Genomic DNA, 15,331 nt, shown 5'->3' on the forward strand with positions numbered 1-15,331 from the left:
ACAGTAAAAATGTGTGATGCACGCATTCATGTTAATGTTCTTTTCTCACTTACATTGGTGACAAAGAGAGAGGCTTCCTCTTCATCTCACTGGAAGCAGTCTGCGGAGCAGGAACTCTATGTTCAATGTTCTCTATAAATTAAAAGTGCTTCATCAAAGATGACTCCGTATGCAAAATCACAGAGATTTTGGGGTGGTAAAAATAGGTCGGCAAGAAAAAACAAACAAAATACCGCCACGTTTGTTTGGAAATAAAAATGAAGGTCAACAAATGATCTTTCAGCCTGCTCCAGTCACATGACTCCCTGATCCACACTGCTCACCTGTTTCCACCTTCCCTTGTCAGACCCGCAGTAAACAACCGGCCCATTTCCAGTCATTGCACTCAGAGTACCATGTGTTTGTGTGTGTGAAATGTAAGTGGCGTCATGTCGCTCAACATAATCACACATTACAGTCGACATCAACATCCTGATGCCTGCCCCCACCCCCCCCCCCCCCTCCATGAATGGGGCCTGCTTGCTCCTCGCCACATGATTTTTTACCCACTACACTAAATGATCCCTCTTCACACATGGACTTGAAAGTGTCTGAGAACGTCCCTCATTTGGCTTCACATAAATATTTTACCCTGTTTAGTCACTGAGGCATGGCTCCAACCATAAATCACAACGTGTGTGTGTGTGCGCTTAGGTGCTAATATTGGGTGTGTATTGCGTGAGTGTTCTTGAGCGGGCTTTTAAAACAGAATATTAAAACATTAAAGTTGACAGAATGACAGAGTGTACTGCGCAGGGTGTTGGTGGATAATTGAAATGCCAAAACCTCAAGATGGCCGCTTCATTTTAACATGAATTCACAGCTTTCATCACAAGCTTTTGATATTGAAAATATTTTAAAAGAAGGGACGTGAGGGAGTTTATTGGTCAGGACGAATAAACAGTCATCTCTATGTTGACATAAACAGAGCAGCACTGCTATTTCTCAGACACGCATCCACACAAAGACGGCTGAGTGACAGTTTGGATTTACTTCACCTGCAGTTACTCTGCTCAAGAAAATGTTTTCCTGTTCAGGGTAATAATTTGTTATTATTAATACGTATATTACACTCAAGGTATATATTAGGATATGTTAAGCCCATGGTGCAGATCCCTGTTTTATTTCATCTCCTGATCTGAATCTAGTAATCAATGCTTGATACAGTGCACGGCCTCAAGTACCTGAACATTAGAAGGGTGTGGAACTGTTGAATATCCCATTCGTTGATGGATGTGTTATATAATGATGCTAAATTGATTTAGCATATTGTTTCATTTGGAGCATGGCGATGTGATGGCAGTTTTAATTAAAACAGAGAACAATGCTTACATAATAGAATGTGATCCAGCACACAATATATTCCACATAATTGGATGATTCATTATTTTGCCCCCATCTGTTGCGGTACTAGAAGCCCCATTGCACTTTTCGGGTTATGAGGCCAGGAGCTCGAGGCTAAAGAAGAAAGGCAGAAGAAGAACAGGCTTCCTGCTGCTCTGCATTCTGAGTCCGGTGGGCTCTCCCTTTTATCGATCACACACGCTGCCAGAGGCTGTGACACCAAAAAATCTGTTTGCCCTGCAGATGCATCGAGGCGCAGCAGAGTGACGCATTCCCCTCAGAGCTCTCTGTGACTCTGACCCTGACGGATGCAACGCCACACCATGCACAGATCATCCGTCAAGACCTTTCAGAACCGCTCCTAGCTGAAAGTTGTATTATTAGGTGGCGTATTATTAGGTGGCGTATTTGTACTACCTGCACTTCTCTCTTACCGCCCATCCAAGGGAAACGAAGCCTCCGTCGCGGGTCAGGCTTGTCACTCTGTTGCAGCAAAGCGGCAAACAAGACAAAGTAGTTCGTACCAACTTTATAGACAGTTGTCCCAAAATGTTTTAAATAAATAAATGTGTGTTAATAAAAAAGACTGAATTATCATTACAGTATAATTTAGGTGTATGGTAATCATTTAGGGTATCCGGAAATGTGATGGATACTGTTTAATGAAAACTAATTTGTAGTCTGTCTCTAGTCTGATACTATTGGTGCACTGTAAATGAAAGTGCATCCAATAATGTACGAGGCGCTGTGACAGTTAAGCGCGGCTCCACCATGAAATGCTGCTGGCTGCTGACCCACCGCGTCCTGCTCCGTGTGCCTCTGTAAACGAAGGACGCTCTCAGCTGTCCCGTTGCTTCGTTGTGACTCTCATGTGTGTAATAATTACAGCCTCACTTTGTGTGTTTTGTTGGCCACCAGATGGTCGGAAAATGTGGACGGTAGGAAATTGCACCGCAGCCTCAAATTCATAGAGGGAGCGTACCGTGTTATTGCAGCCAGTGGCCCAACTGGCTCCTTTGTGTGTGTGTGTGTGTGTGTGTGTGTGTACCCGTTACATTATGAGCTCGAATCATTAGATGTAAACAAACAAGCCAGAGTAAAGCCATTGATTCTGTTTGTGTTTTGTTGCTGAGGAAGGTCTACATGTGCTCCCTGCTGATGATGGGAAGCAGTCCACATTGTTAGCATTTAGACGAATGCTCCACCGACTCACATCATTTTTTTTAATCCCCACAAAAGAAACCAAAACATTTTTGCGTCAGCGTTGTCCTCTGATGACACAGTTAGAATTTCGCCTTAAAGGGGGGCATGGCGTGCTCGTTTTCAAGGTCAACCTTGTATTTTGGGTAGAGCTAATCTACACTAACGTTTTTACACGTTTTAAAGTTGTCTGTAAATACATTTATTCACACAAACACCTGTTCTCCCTCCCGAAAAAGTGTAGTCTGCTCTGATTGGTTTCCGAGAATATTATGGCACACTTTTGCAAAGGCCGTGGGTTTATAAACTGAGACGGGGGGGGGGGGGGGGGGGAGGGGTAGCAAAAGCGTACGTGTACAAGCACGACGGTGTTTCCACATTATGTCCCACGCATGTTATGCACAGAATTGTTTGTCTAGTATTGAATTTTCCTGTGTGTGAGTATGCTTACGTTACGTTACATGTCCTTTAGCTGATGCTTTTATCCAAAGCCACTTACAATAGCTGAATAAAAAGAATTACAACTAAAATTGCTGCTAAATATTGTTGACTTGGTTTTTATTAAATGTATATGTCGATGATGAACATTGAATTTGGACTTTGATAATTACTTGAAATGTTTGATTTACTGTCAAATAATTTTACAAATGTTCTGTTGATTAAAAAAGATGCAAATTTATGTATTAGTAAAACAGACCAAACTAACAGATGATCTTACCAGAAAGTATTGTCTTGCCTGAGCCTGAATTTGGTCATTCCTTAAAAAATGATGAATCAAACACATCCTCTTTAACACACACACACTCTACTTTATTTTGAGTCAATGATGCCATCCGTTGTCCTGCTGGAGGAAACCATACGGCTCGAGGTCCAGTCCGTGTTTTGGGCCTTCTGGAGGAAACAATATTTGCAGGAGAACCTGAACCAGGGTACTGCTGCAGTAAAATTGTTAGCGATGTGAAAGATGTTTTCTAAAGGAAATCTTGAGATCGGAACCACGACCGCTTTTTGTAGCCGTATGTACGATTGGGGCAAACAAACGTATACCCCTGAATGCATCCTCATCTAACAGCCAAATTCAGTGATGGATCCTATAGAAGAGAGTGCAATCCAGTCAAATACAGAACCTAATCTGGATACAAAATACGGAGTCACTGCTGGATCACAGTCTGGTCCCATTAGCTGGTGAAGGAGAGAGGAGAGATTTTACTTACAGTCACTTCAACGACCCCATGAGCTTGACGATTGATGATTGATGATGGAGGCGGAGGAAGCAAAGCGACGGAGTGAGACCCGAAACAGATCAACGTCTAGTTCCCGCTCCCTCTCTCTGCTGCTTCGCGACCTTTTCAGATTCATCTTCCCCTAATCGACCATGAAGCCATCAACACCAGCCGATCCTTTGGAGTTATCACAGCGCAGGTAAATGAAAACAAACCTGGTGAGCAGAGGGGGAGACCGATGGTGTTCACACAAATGCAGAGCTGCAGTCCCGCTGTTCTAAGTCATGTGCATGGATTTATGCTGCTGTAGTACAGCCAGAGATTAAAGAGGAGACTTCCTCCCTAACGTGTGGTTTTTCAAGGCATTCATTGCTTTCCTATTACTCTGCCAGGTTCAAATACAGGATTTTCCAAAACGTAACAGTTCCCAGGTGGTGGGAGCTGTGTATTTTCAGCCCCAGAACAACAGTAACATAACACATAATACTGCAGGAGCAAAACGTGGGAGGTGGACAGGATGCTTAATAAAAAGGGCAAAACAAACCAGCTACATCAACAGCACGGGATCTGAAAGAAATGGCACTTTTAAAGCTGGATCAAGGAATCAGGAATGTGTCATCATTAAGCTTGAAACCATTACACTTTCAGAATGTTATTTTCCTGAGTCCTGTCCAGTGTGTGAGGAGCAAAAGCCACACAGAGCTGCAGCACCGGCTGAGAACAAGTTTGTGTTTGTTTTAAAGAGTTGTAATCAGCCAATGAGTTGACGCGTGGAGTGAAGGATGAACCGCAAGATGGCGCTGTTTGCCACATGATGTCCTTACAGCACGACGTCTGTAAGATCCGATCTAATTTATAAGACAATGGGAGATATTTTAATCGTGTTTAAATTTATCTCAAACATTGAGTGGCTTCTGAAAAGCATAACAGCAGCGGGTCAGAAGGGCTGGAGAGATGGAAAGACGAGGGGTCAGGGGCGATTCATTGGGCCAAATATCTGAATCGATTAAGCGATTTAATGAGCATTGGACTTAATTAAAAGTGGTTTAAGTTCGCAAAAGAGCCAATTCATCAAACCACGACAAGCCAGATGTGTAGGCAACTCATCCTCTACTTAAATAAATTCTAATAAAGTTCCGCAAACGAGACACATTTACTCGTAAGTTCGGCCCAGGTCTGTCTTGTAAAGGAGAAAAACCTTCAAAAATATTCCTTAACTTGTTTGATAGAATCACTGTTGATACGTGATTTCCATGCTGCACTTCATGAAAACACTGCCTCAACTCTGCGAAGTGATGGAAAGAAAAGTCAAACGGTTCAGGGCTGCATCCGAAAGTGTGTTTAACTCGTGTTTGCAGATAACGCACATGCGGATCCATTTGGAATATCCCTGAATGGGTTTTGGTTTCATTTGAGATCCCGGATGGTGCGCTCGGACTCATCAGGACTCAACTCATCCATCATCAAACTGCGCGTCCAGCATAGTCTGAGGGACGCTGACCCCCCTCCCACTCCCCCCGCCCTACCTGCCCACCCCCCCCCCCAGTCTGCCGGTGTGCTGCTGCGTGTCTGATCAGCGGTGCTGATGCTGCTGCTGCTGCTGCTTGGTGGCGCAGCCCTGATCCAACTGAGGATGTGAGGATGGAAACCTGAGGAAGGGGGTTCTGCTGGAGCCGAGTGGTCTGGATGGAATAATCCAGAAGAAACCCAGTGTGCACTTGTGGTGGTCATTTGATCCATTACTTGAACCGTGGTGAGAAGAACCGGTGCCAGCCAATCAAAACGTGGACTCGTTTCAAACCGGATTCTCTCCTATTAGCGCGTCTCTCCGGGTCCTTTCGTCTCCTTTAATCTGGGATGATCATCTCTGTTTGATTGCCACCGAGCACACGAGTGGGAGCGCGCTTTCCATTGCAAAGTTTTGGATTTTTTTTTTAATGTTGAAAGGGGGGATGGCAGTCATTGGACGTGCATGCACGCGCCTCTTTTAACGTGCGTTGGATGCATGCTGCCTTAGAGGAAAGTTTGGGACCGTTACGCGTGGGAGGATGCCACCGGTGAACCTTTTCGGGTTTATCCACGGACGCAGAGCTAAGTGACCGCCTCATCCCCTTCCACGTGCGGTTCATGTGCTTAACGTTTCCTGACTTTCGGATGGATTTGTGATCGGATGTTGGAGGGGTGAAGCTGGAGAATGTGGATCCGAACCGCGGAGTCGTGCTCGGGCTGCAGGGGAGAGCGGCGGATGTACCGATCCCTGCCTGGGACCACACGTGTTCCCTGTAAACAAGTAAGCCACAGTCGGTTTGCTGAACGCTCTGCATTTATGGACCGCTACCAAATGAAATAAAACAGAAAGACATCTTTATTATTAACAGAGTGTTTATAAAATTTTTGTCTTTTTTTTGCACGAATGACGGTTGAATCTCCAAGAATCACTTTATTACAACTCTTTCATTCTGCACGAGTTGCCTCATATTTTAGTCATCGGGATGCTGAGGAAAACGTGTTTCGTCATATTGAATTTGATAATTATATTTACTAAAGGTTACTAAATGTTTACCCACTAAATCAGTCCAAATGACTCTTTAATTACCATATTATAACGTCATCAAAGAGCTGACATGCATCAATTTTGGACTTGAACTTTGGACGATATTTGATGCATAATTTCATGCTTTCATCTAATCCATATAATTGTTCACTGAATTAGTTTGTGTTTTGACCACAGCTGTATTAGAAGAACAGACCCACATGGTTACCTATCAGTTTGTCATTTTTCGTTTGTGTCAATAAGTTTTACCTTAAAAAAGAAAATGATTTGTAGGTCACTTTCTTCTTATCTTCAATATATTTACATTTTTATTATTGTTTTTTCTTTCAGTGACTCAAGACACCAAAATGACGAGCTGTGGATAGAGGCTGCCCTGTGGGACCTTTGTCTACTTTGCTTCAGATCCTCTCCTCATCATTTCCTAGTTCCTCTTCCTTCCCTTCTTCAACCCTTTACCCCCCACCTTTACTATTTATTCTTTTCTCTACAACCTCCTCCGTTCCCCCTCCGTCCCCCCCACAGCACACATGCAGGCTAAGAAGCGGTACCTGCTTGTGTCTGTGGGGGCCGGTCTTCTCTTCCTCATATATCTGTGGGGTCTACAAATCGGGGAATTCCAGCAGCCGCCATATCAATATCAGCAGTTACCCCAGTACCCCCAGTACCGCCAGCAGGAATACCAGTACTACCACCAGACCCAGGAGATGCATCAGCACCAGCCCCTACCCCAGAAAAGCCCTTCCAGACCGCCCAGGCACTGGCCCGAGTCGACCGAGCTGCTGGAGCCGTACCTGGAGGGAGGAGAGCAAGAGGTAGACTGTACTGCTGTAAAGGAAATGTATTCGGATACCAAAACATAAGAACACTCAATTACACTTAAAGGTCCATCATACAAGTCTGCTATGGTATCATTTTATGTAACTAAGGTAAAAGGGCAGTTGGCCGCTTTCTCTGGGGATAAATTTCACTAACTCATAGTGAATTGGTTTGAAGATGGATGATGGTTTTGGTTTCAAAGCTTGATGGCCATGGGGGTCACAAGGTGATTAATCCTCACGATCAAACAAGTCTAGAAAGATGAAAAAGTCTTTGCTTTATTAATTGTGAAATTTATGATTGATTACCCTGCTCAAGCCTAAAAAACAATTCAAATACAATCTGAGAAAAGAATGTCACTGCTTGGCTGAACTGCCTACAGTTCTTAACAAATCGCCTAAACGGAAAACAGTGCCGTACAATCCATGAAGGCGTCCCCCTTCATCTGCTTGTGTGAACTGGATGCGGGAGTCTGTGTAGCTCAGTCACAGAACAAAGCAGTGAGACCCATAGCTGGATACTGACGGCATGAAGTAATAACATCGCTGAAGTATGGATATAACTGTACTTTGTTTTGGGTAGCCCTAACTGTGTGTGTCCTTGTGTACAGGAGGACAGTCCTCAGCTCCACCACCAGCACACCTCACCTCGTGAGCGGCGTGCGATCCGAGACATCATCTACAAGAACAAGCGCTGCCGCATGGAGACCTGCTTTGACTTTGCTCGCTGCCAGTCGGGCTTCAGGGTCTACATCTACCCACCGCAGAGAGGGGACGAGATCTCCGAGACCTACAGGAAGATCCTGTTGTCCATCGAGGAGTCTCGCTTCCACACCAAGGACCCAACGAGAGCCTGTCTGTTCATTCTGGCCGTGGACACGTTGGACAGGGACCAGCTGTCGGCTCAGTACGTTCAGAACGTCAGGCTGCGAATCCAGAACCTGCCGACGTGGAACGATGGAAGGAACCACCTCATATTCAACCTGTACTCGGGCACCTGGCCGGACTATACAGAGGATCTGGGCTTTGAGGTGGGCCAAGCCATGCTGGCCAAGGCCAGCGCTGATATGGTCAACTTCCGACCCAACTTTGATATCTCCATCCCCTTGTTCTCCAAGGATCACCCGCAAAAAGGAGGCGGCATAGGGTATCTGACCCTCAATGATGCACCGCCTTCCAGGAAGTACCTGCTGGTTTTCAAAGGGAAGCGATATCTAACTGGCATCGGATCGGAAACGAGAAATGCTCTGTATCACATCCACAACGGGGAAGATATTATTCTTCTGACCACATGTAAACATGGGAAGGACTGGGAGAAACACAAGGACTCTCGGTGTGACAGAGATAATGAAGAATACCTCAAGTAAGTCTTTTTTTTCTTTACCTTTCGTTATTTCCTCTGAACGTGCTTTAGTTTCAATTTGAAAAGAGTGATCACTCTTTTGAAGATATGTCCGTTATTACTGTCTCAATATACCCTGCGGAGTTGGTTAGTTGCTGGTTTGTCATCCTGCACGGAGAGCGGGACTGTGACAGTTGTCTCATTATTGGCTGTTATTTTCCTGTTGGTCATTGGAAAAGCAGCAGGTTAGTTACACATCATTACAGCTCCTCACAAGAGCTGCTTCAGCTTGTGCGCAGTGGTGTCGGCCAGTTAATGCTGCCGATCATTGCAAATGTGGTTTATTGGCTGGCAACTTGCCTTCTCGAAAAAGTCAGGGACGAACCTCTGTGCACGAAAATGCCTCTTCTCTGATTGGATGAAAGCGGTTGGGTGCTTTCACGCACACAATGCCCCTATTGTGTTGCGAGGTGAGAATGTGTGTGTGTGTGTGTTTTTGTGTGTGTGTGTTTAATGAATAAGAGAGACTGCAGCAGGAGAGGCAGTCAATTGAGGGGGAAGTGATCTGAGCCGAGAAGAGGAGTTCACCTTCGGAAAATCTGAGCGAGGATTGACAGCTGAAGGGAGGAAAACCATTGCATGCCGAGAGAAATGGGATCAGCTCATTCAAGATCTCTCACTTGCTCTTTGAAACGTTGGCCCAAGAGTCATCTGTTCCATATTTTAGCCTTAGATATTGCAGAAGGAAAATAAAAAAAGAGTTCCCTGGAAACATGTTTGCCATGTTTTTATTCAAAGGTAATTGAAGCCAAAGAGTCCCTGCAGTACATCACAGGGAGGGCATCACATGGAAAGTTGTAACTGTGGCTTTGTTTTTTTTTTATTTCAATAAGACTCATATCAATAGTCAAAACATCCAGCAGACCAATAACAATATTGAAACTGGCTTTGACTTGATTGTGCGAGATTCTGTTAAATCTCAGCAGGTAATTAATTAGTAAGGCGCATCAGGAAGTCTCGACGCGCTCAAATGAGAAAATCCAAAGAATCCCACACATTTCCATCAAATGAAGTCTTGGTTTTTGACAGAATATACACTTTTTTTACCCATGATTGTGACATAATGGTCTGATTGGTCACTTTGATCCTTAATTGGCACCTGACGAATAGAATCAGAAGGATTCACACACATCTCTGTCTACATAACACCGCTCCTATTCTTCCCTTTAGGTGGATTTTTATACTCACTATCATTTTATATTTTATTTATATTTCTTCTGATGTTAGTGGTGCACAGCTCTAATATAAAACCCTGCAGTCACTGGCTGCAAATAATAAACGACTAAGTTCTAAGTACCACGACTTTATTAAAATTTTATGTTAATTTTCTAAAAGCATTTTTGTCCTCTAAAAATAGGAGGCTAATTTTACAAAGGGCCCCTGCTCTTCATGCAATTTGAATATAAAAACCTATAAATTAAAGCGAAAAATGAACGTTGAAAGGACTACTCATCTTTTCATCCTACCCTGCATCGCAGACCACATTCAGCAACAAGCAACCGCTAGAGAATAAAAAAACATCACAACGACAAAAAGCGCATTCGTTGTGTGATCCTTTGCGAACAACGCATCGCTTTAAACTTTCTCTTCTATGAGTGCAGTGCGCGTGTGCGTGTCAGGACATTCTGTTCTCGGTTTCAGTGTGTCTTGTTGTGAAAAGGTTGTTGCTATTAATGTGAGCGTGACATTAAAGCAGCAGCAACAACAACACTGGGACGGCTCTTTCTTCCACAGCGAAGCCCGTGTGCGTATTAGCGGGCCGTGCTCGGCGTTTGTATGAATGAATGTAACACTGGTGGTTTCATCAGTTCACACGGTGGCAGCTTTTAGAGTGAAGAAAAGGCAAATGGCTTTGGTTTCAGCATGGGCGACGCACTTCATGTAAAAGGTGCTCGAGAAGAGACAATCCAACAGCGAACACTTTCTGCCACATTAAACACAAAAGGGGGTGATCAATAGAGGGCATTAATGAAACAGAAAGTGCTCAAGAGGCTCCTTCACTGAATGAATGCTACATTAATCCATTCTCTGTGTGGCATTGGCCTGATATCCAATAACAAAAACAGCATTGAGATTAGCTCTTTCATTTCTTTCTTCTCTCTTGTTCACTGAACAGCAGAACTCAAAGTACTTTGAATGTTCTGATATTAATCTCATTTTTATCAAAATGACTTGTGAAGCTGATGAACTATGATAAAAGGCATTAATTGATTTGGTGTCAGTCATTAAGTTTCAATTTGTTCATTTTGTGAACTAACAGACAAATCACACAGGACTTCCAGCTCTGACTTTCCCATTTTTATGATTCATGATTTTAGGAAATGGTTTGCAGCCACAATGGTTGATGCTAGTCTCTAAAAGCCATAAAGCCATAAGCGGAATATTTGGGTTGGGTTATTTAAAAAAGATTTGTGGGATAAAGATTTCCCACAAAGTCACTTACATGCTGAGAAGTATAGATTTACAATGTAATACAGTGAATACAACAATTATAATATTCATGTGGTTACAAATAAAGTGTGGCAACCGAACCCTACAAACCCCTCAGATCCGTGCAACAGAAGTAAAGAAGAAGAGAACAATATAATACCCAAGTCATGTAGATTTGTGCAATGTTGAATTTCCTTATTGCAAAAAACAAACAAAAGGAAAAGCATGTATCTTGTAATTGAATGGTTATCGACAGCAGGATTCACAGGAGACAAACCTTGCTAATAACAACTATCTGGGATTTAAATGAGTCTGCTTATTGGAAAATGCTCCACCTCAGTTATCTGTGATGCACGTCATGCTCGCCAGGTAGCGACAGTTCTTTAAACAGTGTACTGTCATTTCTACTCCCCACGACGCACTGCCGCCCTTTGAAAAGAAATCACAGGTCGCCGAAAACAGCGCGCAGTCGAACTGAAGCGATGCAAACAGCGCAGCCTCACGGCCTCTTTGAAGCGGGATGTTGTGACAGAGGAAGCCCGTTTGTCTGCTCGCTGCCGCCCGCTCCGGTGTTTTACACACACAGCGCATCGATACAGACATCTCCCAGTTCAGTTGGGGGTGGGGGGGGGGATCCAACACAGCCAGCCTCCCTGATGAGAACAGGAACCGAGTAGGAATCGTGAAGCCTCGGGCAGTCGATAATTGCCCTCCAATTGAATTAATCTGCAAATGAGGGGGATAGATAGAGATCTCACCTCCCACCGAGCGCCGCTGGATCGAGCTCAGGCCTTTCCACCGTACGTAGATAAAAGGCCGGCCCAGCTCCACCAATTAAAACCTCGCCGTACAGAAGTGTCTCTCCAAAGAGCGGTGGATACCAGGAGGATGAAATAAATACCCTTTGATCCGAAAGCAACGTGTTGGTAGAAGCGAGTAATAAAAACAGACTTTATCAAATATTGGAAGAGAGGAATGAAGGTGGTCAAATGTGAGGAGAGGTGTCCCGCTGACTGTATACAGTAAATACTACTCTATGATCATCGACCTTCTCTTTTCTTTCTTCTTTTTTTTTATCGCTATGGAACCTTGCAGCCATTTTAGAGTCTTCTCCTCAACTTTCCTCTGCAGGCCTCGTGGCAGCAGCACATGGCATTTCAATGCCACCGGATGCAATTAGTATATACACTCACCGGCCACTTTATTAGGTACCCCATGCTAGTAACGGGTTGGACCCCCTTTTGCCTTCAGAACTGCCTCAATTCTTCGTGGCATAGATTCAACAAGGTGCTGGAAGCATTCCTCAGGGAGTTTGGACCATATTGACATGATGGCATCACACAGTTGCCGCAGATTTGTCGGCTGCACATCCATGATGCGAATCTCCCGTTCCACCACATCCCAAAGATGCTCTATTGGATTGAGATCTGGTGATTGTGGAGGCCATTTGAGTACAGCGAACTCATTGTCATGTTCAAGAAACCAGTCTGAGATGATTCCAGCTTTATGACATGCCGCATTATCCTGCTGAAAGTAGCCATCAGAAGTTGGGTACATTGTGGTCATAAAGGGATGGACATGGTCAGCAACAATACTCAGGTAGGCTGTGGCGTTGCAACGATGCTCAATTGGTACCAAGGGGCCCAAAGAGTGCCAAGAAAATATTCCCCACACCATGACACCACCACCACCAGCCTGAACCGTTGATACAAGGCAGGATGGATCCATGCTTTCATGTTGTAGACGCCAAATTCTGACCCTACCATCCGAATGTCGCAGCAGAAATCGAGACTCATCAGACCAGGCAACGTTTTTCCAATCTTCTATTGTCCAATTTCGATGAGCTTGTGCAAATTGTAGCCTCAGTTTCCTGTTCTTAGCTGAAAGGAGTGGCACCCGGTGTGGTCTTCTGCTGCTGTAGCCCATCTGCCTCAAAGTTCGACGTACTGTGCGTTCAGAGATGCTCTTATGCCCACCTTGGTTGTAACGGGTGGTTATTTGAGTCACTGTTGCCCTTCTATCAGCTCGAACCAGTCTGGCCATTCTCCTCTGACCTCTGGCATCAACAAGGCATTTCCGCCCACAGAACTGCCGCTCACTGGATGTTTTTTCTTTTTCGGACCATTCTCTGTAAACCCTAGAGATGGTTGTGCGTGAAAATCCCAGTAGATTAGCAGTTTCTGGAATACTCAGACCAGCCCTTCTGGCACCAACAATCATGCCACGTTCAAAGTCACTCAAATCACCTTTCTTCCCCATACTGATGCCCGGTTTGAACTGCAGGAGATTGTCTTGACAATGTCTACATGCCTAAATGCACTGAGTTGCCGCCATGTGATTGGCTGCTTAGAAATTAAGTGTTAACGAGCAGTTGGACTGGTGTACCTAATAAAGTGGCCGGTGAGTGTAGTATACAGTTATGAAGGCACTTTTTTATTTCTGCAAAGATTGAATGCGCATTGGGTGGAATTCAATCGATTGAAGCAGGCGACGTTGGTTCCCAGATCTCTTCATGTCATAACGACCTATGGGATGTCTGTGTAAACAACCTTGATGACAGTACTGAGAAAAGAGAATGCCAAAGCCTAATGTTACGGCAAGCAGGCCTTATATCGTTTTAAGTAGCAACGGACCTTTTTGCCACTAAAGCTAAACCCCCCACATCTGACATTTTACCAGCTGATAAATGGTTACCGTGTTAGCCAGTGGTGGAATGTAAACATTTGAGAGACAGAAATTGAGTGGTTTTGCTTATACTGTATTAATACTATCATTACAGAGACAAATAGTGTAGTTTTTCTGTTAACTTGAGGTACTCAGATTACGGATTTCAGATTACAGTAACAATAACAAGATTTCCCATCAAACGAAAACCAGCAATGTGTTATTGATGCTTTAGAGTTACATGATTCTTCTTGATGTGATTACAAAGGGTTTTTTTAGGTGAGGCTGTGAATGCGCGGATTTGACTTATAGTGAGGTATTTTTACACCATTATGTGCTATGTGTTACTGTGAGGAACTTTAAACAGGTACCGTTCCTTCTTTATGGCGTTCACATCTAAACAGGACCATCAGACAGAAGATCGGCCTTCTGGTTCTTTATAGCCATCGTTAATGTTTGTCATCGGCTCAAAGGGAGACCCGGGAGAACCAGAACCAGGACGGGCAGACCCCCCCACCCACCGCAGTAAAACAAATGTTATCAGAGGAACCAGAGGAAGCACTAAACACTATTATCCTCAAGGATTAGCAAAAGAAACAAATGAAAGTTTCTTGTAGTAAACAGAAGACTCAAATGCCTCTTGTTCCAGCACCGATGAAAGCAGCAAGCACACGTTTAACTTTATTTTCCACTCAGTGCTCACACGATCAATTTTTTTCGTCACTAATTGTTTCATAATGAGCAAAGTCAAGGCGGTGAATGAATTAGTCATAATGCACTCCTTCTAATTTAATGCATCCCAGAATGCATAAAGACTCTCAGATGGAAACACAGCTGCTGTCACATCTGTGAATGTTTGGCAGCTGCAGAATTCAATATGTATGACACGAGAAAAGGGTCTGACAGTATCAATTAAAATGTCAGCTGTGGGTGTCCGGCCCTGTCGACTAGTGTAGTCGAGTGTTTTGTGCGTGTCTTATTTCGTCCTGGCCTTGTTGTCAGATGTCCTATTAGAGCATATCAAAAGTCAATGTCCTCTCTCTGTGTTGGCACTTATCTCCCTGACTTCACATCCTCATCTCTTCACCTTCTCCTCTTCCTCCTCCGTTCCCTTATCTACCCTCCGTCTCTTCCTCCCTTTGTCAAACTAAGCCGTGGAAAAAGGTTTATCCTGCTGTCTCAGTATATTTTTGATGCAAGTCATGATGAAGAGCACCGCGAGGAATAATAAGAGAGTCTGCCAGTTTTTTTTTTGGGTGGTGGGGGGGGGGGGGGGGGGGAACAAATTCAGACACTTTGATGTTTGACCAATTTTGCATCCTAATTAAAGAAAGAGACAACAGGACAAACCAAAACTTCCAGTTTTATTTGGATTATAGGATGTTGCATCGACCTTGGACCATGGTTATAAACACACAACATTACACCACCACCACCACCAGTTGGAGGATGTTTTCTTGGCACACTTTAGGCCCCTTAGTGCCAATTGGGCATCGTTTAAATGCCACGGCCTACCTGAGCATTGTTTCTGACCATGTCCATCCCTTTATGGCCACCATGTACCCATCCTCTGATGGCTACTTCCAGCAGGATAATGCACCATGTCACAAAGCTCGAATCATTTCAAATTGGTTTCTTGAACATGACAATGAGTTCACTG

General features: G+C 44.1%; 1 protein-coding gene across 1 annotated transcript in view; it reads left to right on the top strand.

Annotated features, from left to right (window-relative positions):
- The first annotated feature begins 5,393 nt into the window (after nucleotides 1-5,393).
- LOC119195167 (exostosin-1) overlaps nucleotides 5,394-15,331 on the top strand; it is a 151,407-nt gene continuing 141,469 nt past the window's right edge. Inside the window, exons 1-3 of the mRNA XM_037449890.2 lie at nucleotides 5,394-6,096; nucleotides 6,691-7,172; nucleotides 7,787-8,538. Of these exons, the coding sequence (XP_037305787.2) occupies nucleotides 6,888-7,172; nucleotides 7,787-8,538 (1,037 nt within the window). The 5' untranslated portion in view covers nucleotides 5,394-6,096; nucleotides 6,691-6,887. The remainder of the gene's footprint in view (nucleotides 6,097-6,690; nucleotides 7,173-7,786; nucleotides 8,539-15,331) is intronic.

Source organism: Pungitius pungitius, chromosome 20 (assembly GCF_949316345.1).
Source record: "Pungitius pungitius chromosome 20, fPunPun2.1, whole genome shotgun sequence".
Taxonomy (NCBI): domain Eukaryota; kingdom Metazoa; phylum Chordata; class Actinopteri; order Perciformes; family Gasterosteidae; genus Pungitius; species Pungitius pungitius.